The sequence below is a fragment of the Gloeophyllum trabeum genome, assembly GCF_000344685.1.
Source record: "Gloeophyllum trabeum ATCC 11539 unplaced genomic scaffold GLOTRscaffold_00011, whole genome shotgun sequence".
NCBI classification, from domain to species: Eukaryota; Fungi; Basidiomycota; class Agaricomycetes; order Gloeophyllales; family Gloeophyllaceae; genus Gloeophyllum; species Gloeophyllum trabeum.
The window spans coordinates 235,997-263,313 of NW_006920420.1; the positions used below are offsets into that span (position 1 = coordinate 235,997).

The 27,317-nt window shown below is 54.4% G+C and overlaps 8 protein-coding genes across 8 annotated transcripts; 5 read left to right on the top strand and 3 right to left on the bottom strand.

Annotated features, from left to right (window-relative positions):
* Window positions 1-1,312: 1,312 nt before the first annotated feature.
* On the top strand, window positions 1,313-2,994 carry GLOTRDRAFT_45763 (peptidase C1B, bleomycin hydrolase; the record flags this gene model as incomplete). The annotated part of the gene is made up of 5 exons (XM_007870000.1): window positions 1,313-1,708; window positions 1,757-2,266; window positions 2,323-2,425; window positions 2,479-2,821; window positions 2,877-2,994. The coding sequence occupies 5 exons, from the start codon at window positions 1,313-1,315 to the stop codon at window positions 2,992-2,994; spliced, it is 1,470 nt and encodes a 489-aa protein (XP_007868191.1).
* A 1,166-nt stretch (window positions 2,995-4,160) lies between these two features.
* On the bottom strand, window positions 4,161-6,448 carry GLOTRDRAFT_95037 (uncharacterized protein; the record flags this gene model as incomplete). Its single annotated transcript, XM_007870108.1, has 4 exons — window positions 4,161-4,212; window positions 4,357-5,836; window positions 5,859-6,111; window positions 6,185-6,448. 4 exons carry the CDS (start codon window positions 6,446-6,448, stop codon window positions 4,161-4,163), a joined length of 2,049 nt encoding a protein of 682 aa, XP_007868299.1.
* A 708-nt stretch (window positions 6,449-7,156) lies between these two features.
* On the bottom strand, window positions 7,157-8,781 carry GLOTRDRAFT_95038 (uncharacterized protein; the record flags this gene model as incomplete). The annotated part of the gene is made up of 2 exons (XM_007870109.1): window positions 7,157-8,503; window positions 8,563-8,781. 2 exons carry the CDS (start codon window positions 8,779-8,781, stop codon window positions 7,157-7,159), a joined length of 1,566 nt encoding a protein of 521 aa, XP_007868300.1.
* A 2,466-nt stretch (window positions 8,782-11,247) lies between these two features.
* Window positions 11,248-12,491, top strand: GLOTRDRAFT_45953 (NADH flavin oxidoreductase/NADH oxidase; the record flags this gene model as incomplete). Its single annotated transcript, XM_007870010.1, has 3 exons — window positions 11,248-11,529; window positions 11,593-12,019; window positions 12,076-12,491. The coding sequence occupies 3 exons, from the start codon at window positions 11,248-11,250 to the stop codon at window positions 12,489-12,491; spliced, it is 1,125 nt and encodes a 374-aa protein (XP_007868201.1).
* Window positions 12,492-13,170: 679 nt separating this feature from the next.
* GLOTRDRAFT_46178 (rRNA adenine dimethylase) lies at window positions 13,171-14,426 on the bottom strand (the record flags this gene model as incomplete). Its single annotated transcript, XM_007870037.1, has 5 exons — window positions 13,171-13,213; window positions 13,274-13,380; window positions 13,433-13,922; window positions 13,981-14,129; window positions 14,250-14,426. The coding sequence occupies 5 exons, from the start codon at window positions 14,424-14,426 to the stop codon at window positions 13,171-13,173; spliced, it is 966 nt and encodes a 321-aa protein (XP_007868228.1).
* A 5,478-nt stretch (window positions 14,427-19,904) lies between these two features.
* Window positions 19,905-20,448, top strand: GLOTRDRAFT_18953 (uncharacterized protein; the record flags this gene model as incomplete). The annotated part of the gene is made up of 2 exons (XM_007869964.1): window positions 19,905-20,114; window positions 20,170-20,448. Coding segments are annotated over 2 exons (489 nt in total), but the record flags the coding sequence as incomplete, so codon positions are not given.
* A 502-nt stretch (window positions 20,449-20,950) lies between these two features.
* On the top strand, window positions 20,951-23,558 carry GLOTRDRAFT_46238 (uncharacterized protein; the record flags this gene model as incomplete). Its single annotated transcript, XM_007870041.1, has 2 exons — window positions 20,951-21,142; window positions 21,336-23,558. The coding sequence occupies 2 exons, from the start codon at window positions 20,951-20,953 to the stop codon at window positions 23,556-23,558; spliced, it is 2,415 nt and encodes an 804-aa protein (XP_007868232.1).
* A 2,191-nt stretch (window positions 23,559-25,749) lies between these two features.
* GLOTRDRAFT_46023 (glycosyl transferase) lies at window positions 25,750-27,219 on the top strand (the record flags this gene model as incomplete). Its single annotated transcript, XM_007870021.1, has 5 exons — window positions 25,750-25,806; window positions 25,853-26,211; window positions 26,284-26,464; window positions 26,803-26,929; window positions 27,068-27,219. Coding segments are annotated over 5 exons (876 nt in total), but the record flags the coding sequence as incomplete, so codon positions are not given.
* Between the last annotated feature and the right edge of the window lie 98 nt (window positions 27,220-27,317).

Sequence of the window (27,317 nt, forward strand, 5' to 3'; positions counted from 1 at the left end):
AACTTGAACCACGGGTGAAGTCGCTCGAGTTCAATCTCCGCTCGAATTCAGTTCGCGTCAGACACGTCCCGTCCTTGATATTTCTCTAAGTCCCACAAACGGATAGTGGGGACTTGTGTAGCACTCCTTACGCCGTAGTACTACATCTAATCAATATTATTAATACCTAAAATACTTCGAGGCCTCAAGTTATCCTGTAGTCCAAGGTACAGCCTTTATATGCAGCGCAAGGTATCATCTCTACCTGAGGTTATGAGCTAATGTCCAGTAAAGCCCAAAGAGGATGTCAACTCGGTATCAGGGCGGTCTTGCTCAGATGTCCCTCGCTAAGTCTCAAGAAGACGCCGCTCTGACCTTAGCGCTGACATCTCAAATGATGGCGCACACATCTCTGGGCAGAAATGCCGAAACAAGGTCACGTCGGGGTCTATCGGGCCTTCCGAAGCAAGGTCGACGCGAGACCTCGGCTGCGACCTCACGAGAACCTTACGACGCATTGGGCGTGTAGATACCAAGTCCGCCATGCTCGCGCGTGACTTTCTCTATAAGTCGGCAAATGCGAAACCGTCACAGCGGTGCACCTCCGATCGCTGGTAGCAGAGCTCGCTTACGGGCGTGAAGAACAATCACAATATCAAAACTTATGGGGCATACAGTATCCAGGCCGGCGAGTCGTCTATTGTCTCCACATGGAGCGCCGTATTGTCCACGGAGGCAAACTGAAAGCGGCGAACGGCGAGAGGCGGACATCGAGCCCCCGGACACTGCGCTTTTCCCTGTGTCTTCGCCACCATGCCATCTGTCAATCTATCTCCGAAATGTTTCATCTCCGAGAAAAGTGGATCTGAAGGATACAAAGCCGACAGATCGGTACCAGTTGTGATTACCGCGCCTTGATCAGGAAGATTTGCATCAAAAGACTAAAAGTACAACTCCTGAAGTGACGGAAAGAGGTATGCCGCGGTGTGCAGACATCCGAAGTCCTATCCGAACTCTTTCTGATCGTTTGCTGCAGACCCTTTCACATTGTGGTCGTTTGCGGACATTGTGAACTGTCTCCAAGGAGCAATCAGCCATCGCGGCATCAGCGGACGGGAGCGTCAGCGTTTCTCCGGGTCACTCCAATGTTATGGAAAGACCCTGGCACGTGCGGACTGTCGTATGTATACTCCAGCCATGGCGGGTTTCTTCAAAGTCCAACTCGGCTTAGAGTGCCATCCTTCATTCCTCCCAAGCCTAACTTTCCTCGTCAGCTGTCATGGGCTCCGCACCGTCGAAGTACTCCGCTGCGCACGTCGCGACCTCGGAGAATATGCGGCTAGTCTCTGACACACTGCTTGACGAGAAGCGCGCCGCCCGAAGGAGTCTCCTGGAGGGACAGGGCTCCCCACACCGCCCTCACAAAGCACCCAAGTCCGCAGATGGCTCTCTGAAGCTGAGCAACATCTCCGAGTGGGAGGCCTCTGCCTCGAGCCCGGTCCATACCCTCGCACGGACAGTCCTCCCGCTCAGCGACCTCAGCGTGCTGCAGCGCAGGAGTGTGCACGTCAAGGACAGTCCTCATGTGTTCAACACGGAGGTTGAGTTCAAGACGGCACCCATCGCGAACCAGAGGCAGAGCGGGCGTTGCTGGTTGTTCGCGTCCACGAACGTCCTGAGGTACCCGATTATGAAGAAGCTGAACTTGAAAGAGTTCGAGCTGTCCCAGGTAAGGACATTGCCTTCGTGTATTTGCAAGAGACCAACCTTTCTCTAGAGTTACCCCTACTTCTACGACCACCTTAACAAGGCGAACTACTTCCTCGAGCTGGCCATCGAGGATCCCGAGCTCCCTCTTGACTCCCGTCTCTTCTCGACGCTGTCGCGAGACATGATCTCCGACGGTGGTCAGTGGGACATGGCTGTGAACCTGTTCGAGACGTACGGCGTCGTTCCGCAGGACATCTACCCCGAGACGGTGCACACGAGCCTCTCCGCGCCGATGAACAAGCTTCTCAAGACCAAGGTCCGCGAGCACGCGCTGGTCCTCCGCAAACTGGCGGCGTCGCTCAAGTCCGACAACCTCAGCAAGGACGAGCTCGTGGCGTCCCTTCGCGCGAAGAAGGAGGAGCTGATGGCGGAGACGTACCGGATTATCACAGCAACAATGGGGCTCCCGCCGAAGCCGGACGAGAAGTTCGTCTGGGACTACTACGACAAGGACGGCAAGTACCACAAGTGGGAGGGCACGCCCGTCGAGTTCTACCAGCAGTTCGTTGGGAAGCAGGTAGGTCTAATTCGGGTAGTTGCCGGAATGATAGGTCTCATCTCGAGTGTGATCAGCCTGCTGAGAGCTTCTCGCTGATCAACGACCCGCGGAACCCATACAACACGTTGTACACGGTTGATAAGCTCGGCAACCTGTGGGGCGGTCGGCCAGTACTCTGTAAGTACAACCCGCTTGCCTGCGGGACGTAAAAAGCTCACCGGATCTGGCAGACGTTAACACTGAGAGCGAGAAAATGTCCTCAACGGTCGTCAAGCTGCTCAAGGCAGGACAGCCGGTCTTCTTCGGGTGCGACGTCCTGCAGCAGGAGGACCGGCAGCGCGGCATTCTCGACCTCGACCTGTTCGACTTCGAGACGCCGTTCGACATCAAGCTGAGCCTGAGCAAGGCGGAGCGGCTTGCGCTCGGCGAGTCGTCGATGACGCACGCGATGGTGTTCACGGGCGTGCACCTCGACGAGAACGGCAAGCCGCTGCGGTACAAGGTCGAGAACGCGTGGGGCACGAATATCGGAAAGGAGGGCTGGTTCGTCATGACGCAGGAGTGGTTCGAGCAGTGAGTAGCTGTATTGTGTGGCAGCTCAGAGAATGCAGGACTGACGGTTGGGCAGGTTCGTTTATCAGGTCGTTGTGCCGAAGTCGTTTGCACCAAAGGAGCTCGTGAAAGTACTGGAGGCGGGCAACCCGACGGTGCTTCCTGCGTGGGATCCCATGGGTGCTTTGGCATAGACCGTTCCCTGCGAGTCTTCTTTCTTTACCCTAGCAGGTCCGTTCCTCTGAGTAGCAGGAGTGATGTAATATGTTCTTTGATTCTCCCCAAGTTGACAGTAAAGTAAGACTTGAACTGCCGGTAGTCTCGTGCGCCGGAGAAGCGCTAGCGTTCGGCACCAGGTGACACTGGACAAGACCATTTTCGGCATAGTTCGCTAAATAGAAGGTGGACTTGGATTCTGGTGTGCTCCAAAGTCGGTCAGCGATGCAGCACAAAGACAGATATCCAATGAGAGACTTTGAGCCAGAAGACGGTATGTCGCCAGGATGACCTAGAATTGTGTCACTGACCAGAGCAGATTCAGCAGACGGTTTCACCGGTCATGGATCCTACCAGACCTTGCCTTGGTATACACTAAGTCAACTTCCAACCAGAGAGGGTACTGCTATTATGGTGGATGTAATTTGCCAGAACACCTCACTTCGTGACTTCGACGAGCGACGCGTCCCGCAAGCGCGTCAGTCATGTGATGAAGTCCTGAACCATCGAGGGAGGACGGTCTATGCTGCTCAGGGAGTTTTTGAACTGGGCCGAGGCTCTGATGGTACTCAGATTTATCGCGCGTGAACGAGTCAACTTGAAGCAAGAATCCAGGAAGAGATTCTCCGAAGGTGTCGCGATTGGGACCCGCGAGGAGCGCGACCAATATCATATCATACGTTCTAAATTTGCAGCGCACGGAACTCCTATAGTGATCTTTCCGGGTAGTCATCCAGGTCGAAGGGACTTTATGAAGAACCATACGTTGCGCCTGTGAATCAAACTCGAGCCAGCAATACCCTTGTTCACATTCTACAGCATCGATCGAGGGTGCAGTGGTGTCTGACCGGGAGGCACAGGACTGGGACCTACATCGTAGTTCTCGACCTTATTTTTGTTGTACAATCTGACGTTTACGGAGCATATGTGGTAAGCATGTCTCCATACTCGAAGATGCTTCGTTCTCAGAAGCTAAGGCAGCTGGTTGTGGGTCCCAGCTCAACCTGACGTGGTTCGCCTTTGCTCTAGGTACTACTGGATCCCATCCCGCTGTTGTACAATGCGCAGATCTAGCACTTTTTTCAGTTCGAACACTCGCACTCGTATCGCCCTGCACCCTGATGTTCGAGCTGGCAGACCATGCTTAGGTGCCAGCGCGTGCGCTAACGACGACATGGGGTCCCTTAGGAGCGATGCTATGGTAAGTCATCACATGAAGCACGATGTTGATTAAACCACTAACTACATAATACTCTAAAGAAGGATTACTGCCGGGAATCTGAAGTCACGGAGTTGAGCCATTTGGTGACTTACTCAAGGTTGTGTCATTTCCGACCTACGAATATACCACATCATCCTCCAGCAGATCAGTGTTTATCCACTGATTCATCAAACCTGTAATCTCTTGTGAGTCACGTCTCTCCTTTGCTACTGCAGCTAGCAAGTCTAGCACTTTGATGGAGAGATTCTCTTCCATTATGTCTGTCTTCAAGTCGGGAAAGAGGCGATCTATAGCTCTTGCGAATACTTCTGGGTCAGAGTAAGTCGGACGTCCAAGCGTAAGCTTTATTAACTGATGATTCGCCTCAGGGATCTTCCAAAGGTCAGTACGATTCAGTGGGACGTGGATCGAATATAGGTCGAGATACCGCAGGCAAGGACTTTGGAGGGCCAGGGTAATTAGGCTTCTGAACGTCGTTCCATCACCTGCGAGTCGCAAGTTCAACCGCAAATCTTGCATCCTGGGCCATGCGAACGCCATTCGCTCGATGTCTCCGTCCACCATCAAGTAGGGTGGCCTTTCATTAGGCTCCCTGAAGTGGGGAGACATGTGGAACTTCTCCAGACATCGAAGCTCGAGCAGCGGATTGATTGCTGCGAGTACCCTGGCACCCTGAGGTGAGTCCGTGTCCTTTACTTCCTCCAAATCGAACTTCAGTGCTGTGAGTGTTGCGCTGAACTTCGTCAGTACCTTGCATAGGCTGTGTATCTGTTGTACCTCTACTTCCGGACACGTTTCAGCAAAGCAGACGCTCTTCAGCCGTGTAGAAGACACTCCTTTCAGAATCGCAGCGCCCTCCAGGGGCGGGGTGTTCTCGGCGTGGAAGGTCTCCAACATGGGAAAGATCGAGAAGTCACCCGCGATCTCTTCAGCGTCCTCGATATATACGACTACTGCGAATTCTCGGACAGTGGTGAGTGCTACGAACGTTTTCAGGAGGGGTGCCTTCACCCAACCGAGTGGATGCATGTGCATGTCGCCGAGATCGAGCTTCTCGAGCCTTTCGAAGCGGCCTATGAAGTCGAGCGGGAACCCGGGAAAGTATCCTCTGAGGCGCAAGGTCTTGAGGCACGGCACCGCGTCGGGGAGAGTAACAAACCATTCTCCGAGTATGGCGTCCTTCAGGGTAAGCAGTCCATTCGCGAAATTCTTCACCACCGAATTATTCAAGCTGATGTCTATCTCCTGGAGGGTTGGAGTGATAAATGCAGAAAGCACGCATCCTAGCCGCCGATCCATGCGCAACGTGTGATAGTCTACGTTCCATACGAGTACTTTCAAACCAGGCAAGAGGGGTCCTTGCCTCTTAGACTTCAGGCGAATGATAGCACTGTAAGGATCGTCGTTTGGGTCGTCACTCGCGCTCTTCGACTCGCCGTTTTCTTCATTGCTCGTGCTCTCCCTCTCGTTTTTGTCTCCATCTCCCGCCCTCCGTCTCAACGCTCCCTTCGAAGCTCGCACCCTCCGCCCCATTGCTTTCTCCATCGCTCGTATCCTCCCTCTTACTGTCCGCTTCGTCGCTCGCGCCCTCCGTCCCCCTGTTTTCTCCATCGCTCGCACCCTCTCTCTCAGTATTGTCTCCATCGCTCGAGCCCTCGTGCTCACTGTTTTCTTCATTGCTCGCGCCCTCTATCTCACTGCTTTCTTCCTCGCTACCGCTCTCTGTCTCACTGTTGTCCTCATCGCTCGCTCCCTCCGTTTCATCAGAGTTGTAGCCCGCAGGATCCACGGACCTAACATCCAGCCCGCGTACGCGGGTGGCATATACTTCAAAACGTGTCCAGTCCAGATCAGGATGGTCGGCATCAGCATCCTTCATAGCGAGGAAAGGTGAGCGGCGATGAGCACCCGGTTGCATCGTGTTGATGAATATGCAGGCAACTTACTTGAGGCTCTGATTGTGCATCCCGCAAGGCCATCGGGGGAGCCAGAGCAAGCAGACGATCAAGAGAGTCCAGGGTCTTCCATAGGGCATCGAGCGCGGGTCCCAGCCAGTGCTTGCAGGTAAGTGCCAAGTTCAAGAGAAGCCGAGTTTTGTAGTCCTTCAGCTGTCCTATCTCACGACAGATCATGTGGCACAGCTCGAGGGGTAGGAGAGACACAAGGCTGGAAGGCGCAGAGTCCTTGTGAGAGAGCAGAGCGGCGGGCATCGTGCCGGATGGTATTGGGGTCGACGATAATGTGGAGGGATGCTTGTGCGCGCCAAGCGCCAGAATATCTCGACCCGTAGAGCAATGAGTCGACGAAAGGAACCTCGTGGCACTAATACAAGGACGGTTGCGACGAGCCCCTTTATTATGCCACCGACCGAGTAAATCAGAACATCGAGTAAATGGGCACTGTGGGTGAGCATTTTTCCATTTTCTACGTTTTAATCAGGCGTGACCGTCCCAGCATCATGCCTGATTATGCACGTAGAATGCTGAAGCAGAAACTGAGAAAGCATTGGCCGACCCCAGACGCGTCGGTCACGTGTAACAGTAGGCGTCCTTCTTGATCAGTTCCCACGATCAGCGATTCCCGATCGATATCCTGTGTCACAGGAAACTCTTTGTCCTCGAACAGCTGTCCGTTCATTCAGGCGTCTCAAGCAAGCAAAACCTTTTCTTCACGACGAATTTTATGCAGCTGCGGCCGGCGATCCCTGATATTCTGCCCTCGAGGCATCGCGATGACCGGGACTTGGACATGCAATAAACATTCTGATGCGGCGTAAGAGAAAGGTGCGATAAACCCGACATTGTCTCCATTCCTGATGTCTATTCGTACCTAATAAGACTAACCCTACGGTATATACGCCCTCTGACAGCATAGGTGGGGATGTGTTCGTCCCCCTGCATCTCGCACAGCGGTCTCCCTTAACAGCCTATCCGACTCCCTATCGCTAGCTCTTCCAAGCTCTCCAGAACGTCCGAAGGGAATTTGTCCCTCATCTTTTCCGTCTGCAGGCCCGGGAAGAGGCGCCATAAAGCGCCTGCGAACTCTTCGGCATCGCGGTACGTGGGGCTCCTCAAATGGAGAACCTCCAACCGGTGGCTTGTTTGAGGTGCTGTCCTCAAGTTGAGTGTCTCGGGGACGTTCATTGAGTACAGGTATAGTGATTTAAGGTGAGGACTGCAGGTAGCCAGGGTAACGAGACTTTGGAAAGTCACTCCGCCGTCTGCAACTCGAACGTTCAGCTGTAATTCAGCCAATGCCGGCCAAGCACGCGCCATGCGCTCAAGATCCTCATCGACGGCCATGTAGGGCGGCAGGTCGTCGGGATTCTGGTAAAATGGTGATATCCTCAGCTCTTGAATGTTCGGCAGCACGAGGAGGGGGCTGATGACTTCTGAAAATCTAGCGCCATCGGGTGACTCCGGGTCTGAAATCGATTCGATATCAATGCGCAAGGTCGTGAGGGACGATGAAAACCGTGCCAGCGAGCCGAAGAGCAGCTGCACGTCGTAGAGGTCCAAAGGGTCTTCTGTTAGATTGTAGAAGAAGTTTTTCAACCGATTGGATGAAATCCTTCTGACTATCTCGTTAGCGACGGCAGGCATTGTGTTTTCCGTTCGCAAAGTCTCCAGGATCGGGAATGCGGACCAGGCTCCTGCAATATCCTGTGGCCGCTCAATGTACGCTATAACAGCGAACGTCTTGAGTTGGGTGAGCTGCGCGAACGACCGCAGACGTCGTGCCTTGACCCATCCGGTGTTATACATGTGCAGGTCCCCGAGATCAAGCACGACCAGTGATTGGAATTCCCGTATAAAGTCCAGGGAGAAGACTGGAACATATCCGCCGAGGCTGAAGTTCACCAGTCCTGGACACCTTCGCGGAAGAGTGGCGAACCAATTGCCGAGGGCTATATCGCGGCTAGCCAATATACGGTCGCTGATGCGGGGGATATCCTCATACTCGGCCATGAGCGACGTCGAAACGGACACGGCCTGAAGAGATCCAGTGGTGAAAGCCTCAAGGACGCCAGGTAGCCTTACATCGAGGGTGCTGCTCGAATGGACGTGCTCCCACCGGAACTCCCGCAGCAGGGGCAACAGTGGCCTTTGCCTGGCCCTAAATAGGTCGCCGATCACGTCGTATACATCGACGTTGCCATTCCCACCAGAAAAATAGGAATATCTTAGGGTACGGACCCGATTCGCGTAGGAGTCAAAACGCGTCCAGTCGATCTGGGGGGTGCTACTCCTGGAAGATTCCGACTCCTTCACAACGTAAGTTAGCCACCACATACGTCTGTAGCGATATAGCTCGGGTCACTCACGTCTGAATCGGTATCATCCTCTTCTGACCACCCTAGCAGCGTGGCCAACGTGAGAAGAGGGCGGATATAATGCAAGGACGCCCATAAGGCATCCAGTGCTGGAGCGGACCAGGATGTGCAGGTTAATGCCATGGAATAAAGATCCTCGCGGGAGTCGGCCGCATCGCAGACCATGCGGCGCAGTTCCGGCGGCAACTTGGACGCAGAGATGGGCGGCATCGAGAGAACGGGGCGAATGTGGGGGAGTAAGTGCGGTGGGTGTCTAAATATCGACGAGTCCGCCTCTGTATTTATACGAGCGGCCAGAGGTCGCTTGCGTCAGCGGAGACGGAAGAAGAACAAAGTCACCTAGCTTCCTGGTGGCCGCGATCAACCAGTTCACCGCGTACGGGTGCCGCATTCAGGGACCCTTTACGCCTGAATATGCGGTAACCTGGTATTTTGTGGCTGCCCCGGAACCATCTCCATGCTATATTCGGAACGACAGGCTTCTCACACGGCGACCATCGAGATATGTGTTCTTAAAGCGGTATTGATGGGTGTCAGTGTATTCATCCCGGTGTCTAATTTCATTGCGCCCTTGGCTATCTGATGTGGCCCCAGGCCCGAAGAAGGATAATCCTTCTGAGTACCAGGTTGACGTAGTAGGTTACCCCTATCCGTCGCTTCTTTTACCTCATGGATGCACTGTACCCCCAGCAGAGGCAACCAGGAGGTGGCGACTTTTGCCACAGGGCTTGCACTGGATATCCGGTTCCGCTATCAGACGGCCGGAACTAACTCGCTTCCAGGTTATAGGGGCTCTCCGCGTCATCTGGCTAAGACGGATTCGGCATTTTTGTCCGCGTCTTGGACCTTCTTCTGTTGGTGAGTATAGCTGGGATGAAGGCAACGCCTTCACCCTTCCCATGCCGACTGTTAATTTCTGTGCGCCGGCGTAGGCTTACTCATGCTTCACCTTGGAACCTTGTCCTCCTTTTATGACATCATGCGCCGTGCCTTGTGCTTCTGGGAGAAGCAGGGCCTCAGTGCCACATCGCTGCGGAATGTGGCACTCGCTGTCGATGATCTCTGGAAGAATTACAGTATACCGCCAGGATGCGCACATCACCTCGTCTTCAGCTCCTGGTTCTGGGAATTTTTCGTCCGCTAGTTTTTTGACACGATCCAATATTGTCTTGCTCCTTGTTTGTCTCAGTCGTCCTTGTTGCTGAATCCCGCCCCCAGTCGCCCGACATTCAAACATCGGGCTTCTGATACCAGTGGTATGTGCACCGACAAGCACTTTGTCCGTCCATCATCCTAGTCGTCTGCGTACCGACCTTTCGCCTCTGCGCGGTATCGAGAGAACAGGGGCTGACAGTTTCAGTGCTCCAATTATATTCTCAGTCATAGACGAGTGGCAGTCGAGCACCTCCGCGGTTGCCCCGAGTGACTATAGCTCTACAGTCCCGAGCCTTCAAGCCGCAAGTTGAGCACCCCCGCCCGGAATTACCTGCCCTTAACGTGGCGGAAGCTCATCAATATCGTTGATTTGCGGGAGTGAGTGACCCTCGCGTTCAGGATTGTAATCCGCTCCGACTCCGCGTTCGTCTCATCTCCCCGCTTGTACGGTGAGATATTAACTAAAGGCCCATGAGAAGTTGTTGCATTGACTATGGCAGTGATCATCACCTCAAATCTGCAGGGAGCCAGGCCTAGTTAGGCCTGGTTGTGGATGCGGATGAAATACGGGATCCGGACACGCAGTCAGTCAGTAAATATCCTTCCAATTTGAGGTCCTGGCTTGGGCCAATCAGCACGGAAGCCGAACGAATGGAGGTCGAGGATTGCGTTCATATTGTAGGCGTCAGTTGATCCTTATTACTTATTTATAATTGTTGTTGCGGACGCAGGCGGTATGTTCGATTACTGTATTGGCGGAAAGGCGGCCAGTCTATCTTGAATGTTTCCCAATGCGAGTTTGCTCGCTCGATGTCAGCAATTGGCGGGCGAAGTAATGCGAGGTCCAAAATCATCGCCCCCTGGCGTGAGCCCGGTATGTGGAGGCGTCGATTCATCCCCTTGGACAGGCTGGCTGGGCAAGGAACACTATTAGCAATATGACAGCCACAGTCAGCTTGGTCCAACAGTGTTCAACTTGAATTCCACCGAATATGCTTTCATGGAATTTCTTTTCACCGACAAGTCTCTGTCATCTTGCTAATGGTCTGCAAGAAGGAACGCATCACACGAAGACTTAGCGACTACCCAGCCAGTTCCGTGCACGAATCAAGTCTGTCTTGTATACTCAACGCATACCATCAGTTCACTTCCAGGTCCTTGTGTACAGTATACCTCTTGTCGCGCGATGAGAGAGGCACGGAGAATGCCGTACGCGTGTCAATCACTGCCGGTCCTCAGGCACGCAACCTCATCTCTGTGCTTGGTCCAATGAGGAAGTCCTTCAACGAAACTGATGGCGGTACGATGGCACCATCTAGAATTGCTGAGTGAGCAAAGGCCGACACATTTGGTGGATAAGGAGTTTGATGATGACCAAGCATGCTGTCTGCGGTTACGAAGAATAGCGAGGTTCGTAACGTCGATAACGACTGCCACTGTGTCGTGCGGGCGAGTATAAAGGCATCCGGCCCAATGCAGTGAGTGATACAGCAGCCTCAATCCAAGTTACTACCGAACTAAATGTCCTCCGCATCCTCTTCCAACCTCTTCCAGCCTATCCAGGTCGGTAATGTCAAGCTGGCGCACAGGGTCGCCCTGGCCCCTCTCACCCGATTCCGCGCGGACGAGAACCACGTCCCCTTCGACTTTGTCCCCGAATACTACGCGCAGAGGGGCAGCGTCCCCGGTACTCTGCTCGTAACCGAGGCGACCTATATTGCCAAGAAGGCCGGTGTGTTCCCTGCTCCAGGGATCCATGCGCCTGGTATTTGGAGTAAAGAACAGATCGAGCAGTGGAAGAAGGTGGCGTATACTTCCCTTGCATCGTTAACACGCGATGTCGGGATGCTAATGCGAGCTTCACAGGTGACCGCTGCTGTGCACGCCAAAGGCTCATACATCTTCCTGCAGCTCTGGGCGCTGGGCCGCGCAGCCGATCCCGAGGCCCTAGCAAAGCTCAACCTGCCTTACGTTTCCGCATCCGACGTTCCGCTCCCCGACAGGCCGGCCCCGCGGCCTCTCAACGTAGACGAGATCCACGAATACATCGAATTGTACGCGCAGGCAGCCAAGAACGCCATCGAGGCCGGGTTCGACGGCGTCGAGGTCCACGGCGCGAACGGCTTCCTGCCCGACCAGTTCCTGCAGGACGTGACGAACACGCGGACGGACGAGTACGGCGGCAGCATCGAGAACCGAGCACGCTTCCCGCTGGAGGTCCTCACAGCCGTCACCAAGGCAATCGGCGAGGAGAGAACCGCGATCCGGCTGAGTCCCTGGGAGCGCGCGCATGGTACGTCGGGTTCTCTCGCCTTCACAATATTCTGCTTGCTGACTCCCTCCTCCTAGCTATGGGCATGGCCGACCCGAGGCCCACCTTCACCTACATTATCCAGGCCATCAAGGAACGCTTCCCCCGCTTCGCCTACATCCACGTTACGGAGCCGCGCGTCATGGGCGGGGCCGATCGCGAAGTGGTACCAGCCAGCGAGTCGAACGACTTCGTGCTCGAGTCGTGGCTGCCGAAACCACTAGTCCTCGCCGGCGGATACACGCGCGAGCTCGCGCTGGAGGTCGCGGCAAGGGGGAACGTCATCGTCGCCTTCGGGCGGCATTTCATCGCGAATCCTGACCTGCCGCGGCGGCTGAAGGAGGATATCCCATTGAACAAGTACAACCGGGCGACATTCTATACCAACGGAACAGAGGGATATATTGACTATCCCTTTGCTGATCAGGGAGAGAATGGGAATGCGACTTCGTGAGCATAAATGGGGCATCGGTTTGTGGATAGTCACTCTGTAGAATGGACATAAGTTATTCTAGCGCTACAAGTCGAGTCAGTGGAAATCAGATGTATTTATCAGTTCTGCAAATGCGGGCCCGGCAAGTGAGCACTCAGTGAATGGTGAGTGCGCCCGTTGTGGTTACCCTTGGGCATGAGCTACAACATTGGTGCACTCAATATTCAACACGATCAGATTCTGGGCAATCGGATCATGAATTCCTGCGACAGCACTCTTCCACCGTCACTATCGTGAATTATCCGTCGCAATTTACCTTCTGACGGTCGCGCCTATTACATAGACTAGAATTCAAATTATTCAAGTCCGCCCTTGGCCTAAGTGCCTCCAAGGAGTGCCGATAGTGAATCTCCTATCAGGTTCCAAGAGTATGCTCTTGCCCGAGCTTCGATTCAGCCGTTTCGCAGGCGAAGAAGTGGACGGGTGGTCCCGGCGCGGGTTACACTGCACCCATCTTGCCTAGTTGTCTGCGTAACCGTGTCGTGAAGCAGCCAGCATGCCATACAAGTTTTTCGTAGGTGGCGGTGGGAGTGTCGCAGTGCTGTAGGTCCAAGACGGCACCGTCCCAAGCCCTTACCCGTCATATTTGAAAGTTCCTGATCACGCGGAGAGAGGCGACGTCAGGACCCACGAGCCCAATTTACGCAAAATGGATGCCACAATCGTGGAATGCGGATAGCAACCTGATCAGTGGGTGAGTCTGCGTACAGAGCAGGTTAGTAGTATCGGGTATGCCTGCGCACTTGAGAAAATCATCGACATCCAGGCTCGCGGCGCGCTTGGCGCCGTACCCGCTCTCTTCCAATATGCTTTCCACTTTCTTCTTGAAATCCTCTTCATCGGTGATCGTCTTGGAATAGTTTAGCAGGGAATTAATTCTGAGAACAGACGAGATAGCTTACAATGTCCTTCTCCGAGCACCAAGTGCGCCAATTGCTCTCCAGCATAGCCAAGACGCCCTTGGCCGCAAAATTGGCGTGGACAGTCTTATTTCGCCTGGAAAATACGATCCTGGTGAGCCCATCGAATTCCTCGAACTTGACGGGCGGGGGCGGATCGAGAGGAACAAGCCGCACTACCGAGCTATCTACCTGCGGAGGCGGTCGGAAGTTGTTTCGGCTGACCGCCCTTACATGGTCGACTTTAGCATAGAGTTGGACATTCGCTGACAGTCTGGACCAGAGCGGCGAGCCGGGGCGCGCCACGAGCCTCATAGCAAATTCTTTCTGGAACATTAAGATGGCGACGCGGAATAGAGGCCGATGCGAGAGCAGGCGGAAGATGAGCGGGGAGGAGATCTGGTACGGTGTGTTCGATATGCAGATGTCGAAGAAAGGGAGATCGGCCTTGACGAAATCACCGATCATAATATGCAGGCGTTTCTGTGCACCACTGCAGAGCGTCTCTCTCTCCGAATCAGAGTGAGATGAAGTCGAAGTCCATAACTCACGTTCCCTGCACGCGTTTGGTCAGTTCCGCGGCCATTCTGGGGTCCATTTCGATAGCTACGACGCTTTTTGCTTTCTCTAGGATTCGAACTGTGAGGTTTCCCGTTCCGGGACCCACTTCCAGAACAGTATCCGTCGGTTTTACATTAGCCTGAGCAAAAATTAGGGCCATTAGGGTAAGCCTTGTACGAGCATCCTCGGGGAGATCACCGTTTCGACAATTCTGAAATCGTAGCTCAGTATCAATATCACACATTACAGGAATGAGGACATGAACTGACTCCTCAGATATCTGGGGGTTCTTGAGGATATGTTGACCAAATCGCTCGGTATTGAACATCGGGTTCCTCGTCACAAGCGAAGCCCCGTGCGTGGCGCTACTCAACGACGTTTGCTTCACCGAAGGCCGATGGGCCCTGGAGAAACGATCCGTGGTGGCTTTTGGCATTTCGTATAGCAAGGAGCCTTAGGAGCAGCACACTGCTAAGCGCAGTCCAGTTACCTACAGTAATGGGTTGGGAGACGAAAGGCTTGTTGGTCCGAGTGTGAGCTTTGACCTGATGTGGTATTTCAGACTCCGAAAGAAAAGCTTCCGAACTACTCTCCAGCCTGCCTGAATAGTGAATCTGCCTTACTCCGATTACTGAACTTCTTGGAGGGCTCTTGTGCAGTACAGACGGTGCATCCTTGTCTTCTGCCGGCGTCTGCGCGTTACATAGATACTAGGCAAGTGCGTCTCTGTATGACTTGATATATGATACTGAACCCATTTTAGCCGGAGGAGCTGCTACACGGCTCCCATCTTCACGATGTGGCGCGCCACACCTCCCGATTTGTGGTCATCACAAATCGAGAATCCGGATCGGACATTGGCGTCTTCTAATGTTGACTATTACCCATCAAGGGTGTTTAAGCCGTATTTCTTTTGAGATCTTGGACATAGTCCCAGAGGCATCTCCAGATGCCTCTCGCCACCAAGGTATGTCCTGCGGTTTCCAGAAGTCCCTCATTGCTCAGAATGGGCATGTTTACTGGCCGCCACTAGCTCATGGACCATGCAATGTTGTAGATCATCTGTGTTTGCCTGAGATCGGCTTCGGTGCTGAGCAAAATACGAATCCTTCTTGTGATCCGGAGATGTTGGACAGCTTCTCCTTCCCTTCAGGTGAGGTGGGTGCATGTTTGGCTCATTCATAGGTGGTGGCACCGTACCTCAAAGACTTGAAGTGCTACACCACGAATGCCAAACGCCACAGTAGGGACTATAAAATCCTGGCTGCTTTTCTGGAGATGCATCCAAACAAAGCACTCCCATCGGCTCATCTGACCTCCGGTCAGATGAGCCAGCCTAATTAGGCCTGGGACCTGGGCTGTCTAGGTGGGTCTTGCCACACCAGTAATCGACACCTTTCTGTTCATGCCTGTCCGTCTGCGCCTCGTTCCTCGCGCATTTTAGTCCTAGGTGCTCGGGCGCGGTCCTTGCAACTGCTGTGCCCGTTACAGTTTGCTTCACCGAAGGGCGATGAGGCCTAGAGAAAGGATTTGTGCTGGCTTTGGCCATTCAATCGAATGGCAGAAATCCTGGGGAACACTGCTAAGCACACTCCAGTTACCTTATTATAGTAATGGGTTGGGAGACGAAAGGGAACGAAAGTTTGTTGGTCCCAGTGTAAGCTTTGCCCCGATGCGGTATTTCAGATTCCGAAGCAAAAGCTTCCGAAACATTCTCGAGCAGTAAGTCTGCCGCCTGATCATGAGTCTCATTATTCTTGGAAGACTTCTGAGCAGTGCAGATAGTCCATGGCCAGCTATGTCTTCTGCCAGCATCTGCGCGATGCGTAGATAATAGGTTAGTGGCTGATTAGGCAGGTGCTCCTCTGTATGGTTTGGAATATGGTGCTGGACCTATTTTAGTCACCTATCATCCGTCGTTGTGCACCACAGCACTTCATGTTAAAATATAGTAGGTCTTTGTATATGGTCTAGGGTAATGACAGCCAACGTCAACGATCAGCCATCAATCTGTGCGGCCATGCGCTGCTAGTACCTGGCTGGTTCTACGCTCTTCTCCCGACGAAGGTTATTTTGTGCTCTTCTTCGCTGACAACGCTGCGTTGTCCTTTGTCAATTTCGAATATTTCTCCCCCGCCCGCGGGTTGTCCGGGAGTCGGCAATTAGGTTAAGAGTGACGGGTATGAGTCCAATCTCGTGCCTCCAGCGGCACCCACCTTGAGGATGTGGCGCGCCACACCTCCTCCCGACTCACATACCCTCGTAACCTTGACTATTGCCTATCAAGGGTGTCTGCAACATTTCTATCCTTTGGGGTTTTTAAACGATCTAGAGGCATATTAAGATCCCTCGGTCCACCAAGGTACGTCCTGTGACTCCTAGAAGTCCATGAACGCTTGGAACGGGCTCGTTTGCTGGTGTGGACCATGCGATGCCGCAGATCGCCTAGCCTGCTTTTGCGTAAGGCCGGCTGCGGTGCTATGCACCATGCGCATTCTTCTTGTCATCCGGAGATGATGGACAGCTTCTCCTTTCCTTCAGGCGAGGCGGGTGCACGCACGCCTGACTCGTTCGTAGGCGGTGGCACCGTACCTCATTGACACAGACCCGACGGGCGACGCCACACGCCGCGGTAGGGAGTATGAAATCCTTGCTGTGTTTCGCCGGAGATACATCCAAACAAGGATACTCCAAGCACCCAGTGCACCAAGATGTGTCAACGGGTAACGTGCGTCTCCGCTCGCGCGGCTCTGGACATCCGCCGTACTCACGCCCCCTCCCCCCCCCTCCCAGAATCTACGATGCCTACACCTGCGGCGTACGTCCTTCCTCGCCGGCCCGCGTCTCCTCCAGACTGACGGCACCCTCCCCGCGCAGCACACGCGACTCGCCGCTGACAACCTCGTCCCGCGCACGAACGTCTCTTGCCGCACCAGCAGCACGCGGACTGCCTGCCTGCCTGTGCGCGTGCGTTATCACGCGAACCCTGGCAGACTAGCGGCAGATTGACACGGGTCGCCTGCGGAGGGAGGTCGACATGCGGGAGACATGCCAGAGGTGCGCGAGGCGGGCGGCGCGCGCTGGGAATCAAGCCGCACCCCTCCCGCCCGCCCGCGGCACTGCTCTTGCCGACTTGTTTTCTCATGCTGGCCGTCCATTCATGTGTGTGATTATACCTTCACGTGTATGCAATATATATATAAGCCGATATGCGATACGCGATATGCCGGCGCGGACGAGCTCCGTCGTCCATCGTCACTCGTGAAGGAAGGGTCACACCACCCAGGACACCGGTGTTCGCTCGACGACCCCGCGCGCGGGCGAGCTTGGGGCGGTCAGGGTGCAAGCAGTGTGCCATCGCCCCGCGGGAGACAAATCGGGTGCGCGAGCAGGGACGGGCGTCGTGATGTGTACCGGGGAGTCTGTCTTCTGTGCTTTCGCGCCGGCGGGGCGTGCGGTGAACAACGTATGTACCTGTCCGCGCGCGCGCGCCGTGCCAGATCTCAGCAGACCGGCAGCGAGCTGCGGAGGGCGACCGGTGACCAGCCCCCCCCCCCCCCCCCCGTCATGGGCAGAGGCTGGGACAGCGGCGAGGGGCGGCTCTGGGGGTAGGGCGGGCACTGGTATGCGTTATGCGTATTGTGTCTTTGGTCGGCGGGGGGCGACGCGCGGAGGGCTTCCCGGGCGTCCGGGGCGGGAAAGATGACTCGTGCGCTGCGCGCGGGGTGAGCGCGAGAACGTGTGAGCGGGGAGGGGCGAGGGCTCGTCGACGGGGTTGCTCGTCGGGAAGGCGCGGTACGTACGTACCTGGTGGGTTGGATCACGCCGGCCTCTGTCCGGTATCGCGATTCGACGACGTGTCCACACGGGTGAGGGTGCGGCGAGCTGCGCGACGTGCGTGCGAGGATGATAGTAGCCGTTTCCGGAAGGTGCACGTACGAATCCGCGGCGACGAGGGTGCGGCGATGCTAGTCGCTGGTGACGAGTCGGACGTACGTACGCTGCATGCTGCATATATCTGAAGATGCGACACCAGGTTCAGCGAAAAACCCGCCCGACAGAACGCAGTGAGCGCAGGAGCCCAAGACACTGAGGTCTAGTCACACAGTCGTGAGGGTCTCGTACCGGAGAAAGAGGCGTTGGAGGATGGAAAGTGCTTTTGCCCTTGCCGCGACGCGTATGCCCCAGCGGAGCATACAGTACGAAGCCAGCGTCAGCAGGAATGCGAGAGTCGACGGGCGATGAATCATTCACGAGTACGATAGACACGGCGGACAAATGATATGTCGAATCCTGCGGTGGCGCAGAAATTCGACAGTATGTCCCTTCAGCTGTCGAATTCCGGCCCAGCGTCACGCTGACGTCATCTCCGGATCTCGGGCAAGTCCGTAGCATGATATGTCACACCGTGTGTGTGACGGCTGCGAAAATGCGACCTGTAGGCTGTCGGATGGCTACCTAAGGTTCAAAATCCGGAGGAGATGTATTGTTACAGTACTACCAGGCGGCCTGCATCGAAATATTGAGCGTCCAAAGCAAATTCACGTTACCCTAGGCCTATTTATGCTTCCATTGAGATGGACCGATAAGGATGTGGCTCTGCTCTGATTTTCTCATGGCCGGTAGCTTTTCTGATCAATGCAACTTTGACTTTGAACGCGCTCTCAGCGCTTCACCATCAAGAAATGTATGTATATATGGCTTGGATGACTTGTTCACCAAGGTCCTCTTTCTGGCCGTCAAGAGTGCGGAGAGCGGTCGCTACATCGCAACGAATATTCCTCGGAGTTCCCTCGCTTATAGCTCAAGATCGGACTCGAAACACTAGTATAAGTCATTCGAGTTTCGCCCGCTGAATCATTTCACTACCTGTCAAGTGGCACGCTTCGCATTTTATGTCTGGTCAGCCCACAGACCCGAACGCAGTGACAACACCCGGTCAAGTCCCGCAGCTGACACCCGAATTTGCGGCTTATATTGAGGGCGCTCTCCATCGAGAAATCGAGAGAGTCCAGCAGCGACATGAGCAGATCCGTGCCGAGATGCAGGCGGCACAGTCAGCGCGGGAGCAATCTCTACGCACGGAGTTCGAGCCACGGGAGCAGCTGTACAAGGCTCAGATAGATTCACTTTATGCAGAGCTGCAGGCAGCACGGGGGAGTTCGAGGTACGTCGCAATCCTCTCTCTCTTATTGCTGGCACTAAGGTACATAGGAGGGAGAGCACCGTGCAAGATGGTGAAGACATAGTCATGCAGGGGGCGCCGGGACGCCCCCCGTTGCTGCGTCAGTCGCCTCGACCCCGATCGCCTTCTCCAACGATGAACGCCAGCCCCGCTCCGAAACGCGTCGGGGGATCCAACGTTCCTTACCCCCTCCCGAAACGTAAGAAGATCCCTCTCAACCCGAAGCCGCGGCGGCGAAAGTCTTCAACGCCAACAAAGAAACCGACTGCGCAGGTGTACCGGGTTCTCAATTCCGACTTGCCTCCTGATCTCGGCGGATTGAAGGTATGACTCATGCTACGGTTTTCGGTGCAGTCACCCAGATGTACATCTCTACAGAAAGCATTTTATACACACATCCGCATCTTGTGGCGGTTAGAACGATACGCTGTCCCGCAAGTCCCGCCTACCAACGTTCTCACTGAATTCGCCGCACGATTCTCCTCCGAGGGGAATCTCATTGCAGCGGCTACTGCAGGGCTGCCATTAGTCCACGTCAGCCTGGTCAATGTCTCGCGGTCTTTTCGTTTCGGAGCACGGGGTACTGCGCCGCCGTATGTCTTGGAGGTCGAAGAGCATATCCTACAGTACATGCAGGCATACATTGCTCGTTATGGGCTTACGTGCTGGTGCCCTGACCTCCGTGATACTCCTTATTCATTGTACAACTCGGCTTGTCGTATCATTGCCCTCGCGACCTTCAAACAGGCCCTCGTCTCAGGAACATATACCTTTCTGGGCCCCAATGTGAAATATGCATCAGATACGCAGCTTCTCCTGAAGCTGTACGACCACTTTGTCCATCATTATCAGCAGAAGCGGTTCAAGAAGGAGGAAAAATCACCAGGGAGTGTTTCACTCTCTGAGGAGCAGAAGAATGCGTACAAGAATCGTTGCCGGGTAAGTGTCCATTTCCTATAAGTCCTGATTTTTGATAATACTAATGCTCTTTCAGCTTGCCAAAGCCAGGAAGAAGTTCGCGAAAGAACAGGGATTCCCCAAGCGTTACATCGACATTGTTTCCGACATCAAGGCCACCTCGGATGACGAATGGGACCCATCTGTTCGCGCGTACGTCATTAGATGGAGACCAGAGCGCTCTGAAGCTGCGAATAGGTTCTTCAGGAGGTTTGATGAAGTTTGGAAGGAAATGACTCTCCTAACGCGCCGCTGGACTCAACGAGAGCGAGTTTGGCCTGTCAATCCACGAGACTCCTCTTTCCGAAGCCTACCGATGATGATGCCACTCGACTACTTTGACCCCGATTTCTATAACCGATTACTCCCTGGTGTCCGTAGGAAGATCACCAACCAAAGACTGGCATTCCCGGCAGATGCATCGCTCATCTTGCAGGTGCCTCTTTTCGCTGCTGAGGCGAAGCATGACCATCAGCTTCCTGAGGAGAATGCAGATGAGGTGCTCAAACGTTACAACATCCCGGATGAAGAGGTGGAAGCTATCTCTGCTGAGTCAGGTGATGAAGCGGAGGATGACTCGGAAGAAGATGGGGGAGTCATTGGACAGGATGAGGATAAGGAAGTGATTGAACAGCGCATGAGATTTGCTCAGATGGTAGATACACACATCTGAGAACATTGTAGACTAGCTTTGCATGTATATAATTTATACATTTTGAAGTAATCATGTCGTAATTATGTCCCAATCATCTGCATCCTGCATTGTGTCGGTTGTCTGTATCTCTTGGACATCTCACCTTCCCACAGAACCTTCTTGTATGAACATCACTGAGCAATCAACTCGAGCTGGATCTCAGCCGCCCGAGGCTGTCCGGGTGGTATGCCTTTGCAGGACATGCAGCACGGCAAGCTATGTCGACGCCGGTGGCAAAACACAATCAGGCCGTCTTGTGCATCCTAACACTCGCCGGGCACATTTGCTAAAGGATCACGAAGCCCTCCGAGGTGCAGTGACAAATCAGCTGGATGATAGCCAGGATCGTAAAGGAGAGCAACCGAGCACGGATGACCGCAACCAACCTCAGCAGAAGGAATGCGGGTGGCGCACTCACTCAAAGGTCCAAAGCAGAAAAGGGCAAAGACGTACAAACATGGTATGATGTTCTTTGCTGTGATTGTGTGAGGGAGCTCACGTCTTGCAAGTTGGAAGCTGTCGATAATTCTGAGGTCAGCGGAGGGCCACTCTCTGAAACTGAGCCTGTGAAGCCAGATATGCATAGAGGATGGGCTCAGGCTAGGGACACAGGTATGCTCATAATTACTATTCGGTGCCCTGGCTTAATTTTTCATATAGAATTCGACCAACAGAGCTCACCTATCATCACACTTGCCCTCACACTTGCCGCCTGGCTTCACATTTGCTGTGGCTTGAGCCGGCGAGCCTCAACCGTGGTACTGAAAGTCATCCACATCATTTTCCTCATGGCTTCCCAGCTTGCGCTCACCATCTCAGTGGCGCCTGAATCAGCAGTGCCTAAACTCAACTTGAAGGATGACATACGCTCTGCTCTGTCCGCCTTGTCCATTGAGCCTGTTCTATTCCGGTCTGTCTGCTGTCCAAAGTGTTTTGCGCAGTATCCGGTGGATCATTGTCCTGAATCTTGCCAACGTCGGGAGACACGCCGAAGTAAGCCTTGTGGTGAAGCTCTATGGACTGTACGTCATGGGAGTAATGCTGGACCTCATCCTTGTCCTCGATGGCTGTACACTACTCAGTCGTTCGAGGCATGGCTTACATGGTTCTTATCACGCCCTGGAATAGAAGATCTGATTGAGGAGTCATACACGAGTCAGCCATCCCCTGATGGGATCATGTACAGCATACGAGACAGCCCGGCATGGCAAAGCTTTGGTTCCTTCACATCAACTCGGGGGAATCTCGTTTTCAGCTTCTTCATAGACTGGTTCAATCCCTTGACAAATAAGATTGCAGGCAAGAAGATATCCACTGGTGCAATCATGCTATTCTGTCTGAATCTTCCGGAACATCTGCAGTGGGCTCCAGAAAATATGTTCTTTGCTGGCATCACACCACCGCCAAATGAGCCGAGTGTCACGACCATCACACATGTTGCCGATCCCGTCATTGACCAGCTTGCTGATTTCTATACCGGAAAGCTGATACCCACCTACAAGCATCCGCATGGCTCCTTGACTCGAGCTGGAGTAATGCCATTCATCGGCGACATTGTGGCTATCCGTAAAGGTGCTGGCTTTGCATCTCACAGTGCCGAGCCATTCTGTTCCTTCTGTCCGCTGCGAAGGAGTGAAATTGAGTCTCTAGATCTTGCAAGCTGGGGAACACGGACTGGTGCAGAGGTACGAATGGCTGCTGGTCTTTGGCGAGATGCACAGACAAAGGCCGAGAGGAAGCGACTCTTTTCTCAGTATGGAGTCCGATGGTCTGCCCTTCACAAACTATTCTACCGAAACCCCGTCCAACATACTGTCCTCGGCGTAATGCATAATTGGATGGAGGGTATTCTCCAGCATCATGCTCGTAGGAAATGGGGGATAGGTGTTGAATCCGGGCCCAGTGGTGATGACAAGGAGGACCTGGGCATAGCAGCATCAGCCCCAGGCCCTGCCGATTTTATGGATATTGACACAGAGGACTTATCAGCTGAAGTGGATGCCCTACTCGAAGACAGCATCAACCACTATGACTTACCGCTCTCTGAGAAGCGGGCAACCGGCCCTGTCCAATTTCGCATTGACAGTAGTGGAGAAGAGAGCAGCGATGATGACTTCATACAGCCAGACGATGAATCCGATAGCGACGATGACTCTTCGACAGGTCCATCTGAACCTGGAAATCATCTTACCTGTGAATTTAATCCAACTAACCTCTCAAAGATCCGGGCTTGCATTGGTGATATTGTTCTCCCTACTTGGGTAGAGAGACCTCCAAGAAACCTCGGCGACAAATCACATGGGAAACTGAAAGCTGATAATTGGTTCATTCTGTTCTCGGTTATCCTCCCTATGGTCCTGGTGGAGATGTGGTCTTCAGGGCAGCAGACTGCTCGACACAAAACACTGCTCGACAACTTCTATGACCTAGTGACTTGTACGAACATTGTTGGGTCTTTCTCAACTTCAAATGCCGCTGCAGATAGGTACACGGAACACTACATCCGCTATCGGTCATCACTTCAAAAGTTATACCCGCATTCAGGATCTGTTCCGAACCATCATTACGCTATGCATAATGGTGAAATGCTGAAGTTCTGGGGACCACTAATGTCGCTTAGTGAATTCCCGTATGAACGCCACAATGGCAGACTCCAGAAAATCAAGACAAATGGACATATGGGTGGGTATCCCATATCTCGGCTCGACTTTGAATCTGGGAAACATCACTGACTGTGAAACAGATGATCTCGACTACACTATGCTGAGACAAATATGCCACCATGGGCGGTTGACTGCTAAGATCCAAGATGCAATCCATGCTAACGATCCGCTTTCGAAAGCATATGCATTGCTGTCGCCAGGAACACCAAATGAGACAGCTTTGGGCTCGGGTGAGACATATCTCAAGTTCCTCAAGGAACATACTGCTGGGGAGACACTTTCGTCGTCAGCCTATGATTCCATCCTAACATATCTGCACTCGGTCGGAGTGAATGCGAGGCATTATGCAGATTTGCCGCATCCGAAGAGCACCGTGATCCTACCTCGGACAGCTGTTCAAAAGCGGCATTTCATGCACAAGGAGAGGGACTTCTCCGACCATAGTATGCACGAAGGGAACAGCTCTATTATATTCTGTTTGCCTGATGGGAGCTACTCGTCAGGATTTATCGAGAGAATCTGGTCAATGCTGGTTTCGGACATCACCCAGATTTTTCTTTTTGTCCGACCACACCAAGAGCTCTCGGAAAATGACCGGAGACTCGACCCATTCAGCAGCCGGCCGGGGTTCCTTACGAAACTTTACTATGATAAGTCCTCGACTCAAGAGATCACTATCCGTCCAGATGATATCATTTCCCATGGTGCGATACGTCACAGACCAGCATATACCTTCGACATTGCGGAAGCTACACTTCTCGTACACGACTTGAGTCGGGGCCGGAAATAATGTATACTTAGTCTCTAGTACAGTACACCCTATTCTCTACAGTATAACAGTGCATTGTTCAATGACCCACTAGTACTAGGTTAGCCCAGGATGACTCGGAGGGGATCACAATGTCGAAGTTGGCGGGTGAGGACTACCCCGCAGGCGGCGTCGACAACAACAAACCCTAGCCTTGCATGGCAGTTAGTCCAGTGACAAAGAGATGCAAGGAGGTACTTACATGATGAAGGCTAGTCTTCTGCAACATCCAGCAGCAAATACTAACCTTGTACAGCAAGAGAGGAATGTAAAGTTACCCGTCCAGTGTTGAACCACAGGGAACCTTCACATTGATGAGACAGGCAAGATCAGCAAGGGAAAAGATGGTGACAACTCACTTAATAGGCGCTGGTAAAAGACGGTTTCGCGGCGAGCCATCGGGAGGTGTCAGGGTACATCCAAGCGCGGTCACCAGGTCACCATTTGGACATCGACCGGACAAAAAAGGTTCGTATATACTCTCTCGAGTAGTCGCCGAGGGGTCCGTAGAATTGAGACGACGGATGAGGGACCAAAGTATTCTGTACAATACGCAACATCAGCATCAACAACCACAAGATGATACTCACAGCCTCACAAGTCTAGAACAGAGCCCCGCTCGCGACTATCCATCCCTGTATCGCAAACCAGCCTCGCTGACGATGTACATACACACTGTGACATCAGCGTCGGCTGTCATGGGTATTGAACGTTGAACGTTCGACAGGAGCGCATGGTATCACTATGGTCTGGCGAGCGGATGGCAGTCCGTCCCTTCATTGTTAGAATGGCGGCCAGACGGATGTGGATGGGATTACAAACCCTCCACTGCACACAAACAGAGCTTACAGCATAGGTCAGACAATACAGTAGATCTTCAGCTTCACTTCAGGAGTCGACACGGAATCCGGTCATTCGTCGGCGTCTAGCAGTTCCGGACCGATAGGCGCCATCGATGACGCAAGTGTGACGGAGTGACAGTCGGGCTGCAATTCGACAGCTGAAGGGACATACTGTCGAATTTCTGCGCCACCGCAGAATTCGACACATCATTTGTCCGCTGTGAGACGGAGACACGACAGGATCATCAGCTGCCCGCATCTTATCAGCCCTGATAATTATAGCCCGGCTCAACCCACGCTTCGCGAAGGCGGTGGCGGTGCCGTTTGCCCATTCCGTCATCGGTTGACGAAGGGAGTGGAGCCCTCGTTGATTCGCGCCCGCTGCCTTGCGTTCGTCGCTGGCGGGAACTCCCGACAACGACAGGGAAGCGTGCAAGCTGCGGAGGACGGCCAGGACTACTTTCCGGCGCCCGTGCCCTGCTGCGCTTGCGGGTTATCGCGACGCCTCCCTGCTGTATCAAGCCACTTCACCATCAGTTGATCACGCACTATCACCCCCCTCGCTCCAGCTACATAGCAAGACTCAGCTGCCACCCCGCCGTCGCCCAGGATGCCGCTCACCGCGCGCCCCGTCGTGCGCTACGTCGCCCTCGTCTTCGTCATCATCGTGCGTCCCGCCTTCCTTCCCCTTCTGGTAACTGAACATCGCGCAGATCGCCCTGCACTCCATCCTGACGTTCACCCACGCGGGCTACTCCCGCGCCACCTCCCTCTCCTCGCTCCTCTCCCCCGCCGCCTCCGCTTCCCCCGACAAGGTCCCCGCGGAGTACTTCCAGGACGTCGTCCCCGACTACGCCGTCGGGCTCCCCAACGCAAACCCGGACCCGAACACAAATCACAACGGCCACCTGCTGGTACGCAAAGCGAACGCGACCCTCCTCATGCTCGCGCGCAACTCCGACCTGGAGGGCGCGGTCAAGAGCGTGCGCGAGGTCGAGGACCGGTTCAATCGCAAGTTCGGCTACCCGTGGGTCTTCCTCAACGAGGAGGAGTTTTCCGAGGGGTTCAAGAAGTGCGTGTCTTTCCTTCCTCTCTTCGCCCGTCCCCCTCTCTTCTCCCCCACACACCGCTGAAGCCCTCCCAGACGCATCTCCGTCCTCACCACCGCCCCCGTCTCCTTCGGCCGCGTCCCCGCCGAGCACTGGTACCCGCCCTCCTGGATCGACGAGCAGAAAGCCGCCGCCGGGCGCAAGAAGCTCCAGGACGAGGGCGTCATCTACGGCGGCAGCGAGAGTTATCGCAACATGTGTCGCTTCAACTCGGGGGTGAGTTTGGGCTTTTGCCTTTGAGTTTTTTGGGCGGGGCGAGGGGAGGCGGGACGGGGGCGCTCTCGCCCCGCCCCCGTGTAGGCGTGGTACGGCAGTCGGGGTTGCGTCCGCGCATGCTGTGTTTGGCGGAGACATTCCGGGCCCGAGAGCCCTCCACGCGCAGGGCCGCCCAATCGCGCACCCCACCCTCTCGTGCCTGGCTGTCCCTCCTCCCCGTCCCCTCTCCCTCTCCCTTCTCCCTTCTCCCTTCTCCCTTGTTTCCTCACCCCGCCCGTCCTCTGCCCCTCTTCCAAATACCCACCCCCCCACTAACCCCCCCCCCCCCCGCCCCGCAGTTCTTCTTCCGCCACCCCCTCCTCACGCAGTACCGCTACTACTGGCGCGTCGAGCCGGACGTGCACTTCCACTGCGAGGTCGACTTCGACCCGTTCCTGTTCATGGGCGACCACGGGAAGGTGTACGGTGCGTCTTTCTTTCCTTCTCCTTCCCCCCTCTTCCCTTCCCCCCTTCCTCCCATCCTCCCATCCTTCCCCCCTCCCTCTTCCTTCCACTTTCCCCCCTTCCCCCCATCCCACCCACCCAACCCACTCTACCCCCCAGGCTTCACCATCACCATGTACGAATTCGAAAAGACCATCCCGACGCTGTGGGCCGCCGTGCGCGCCTTCGTGGCCGCGCACCCGGCGTACGTCGCGCGCGAGAACGCGGCGGCGTTCGTGAGCGACGATGGGGAGGGGTATAATTTGTGTCATTGTGAGTGGTTTTTTTGGTGGGGGGTGTGGGGTTGTGGGGGTTTTTTGGTGGGATTTTGGTGGGGGTTTTTAGTGGGGGGGAGGGGGAAGGCGGGGGG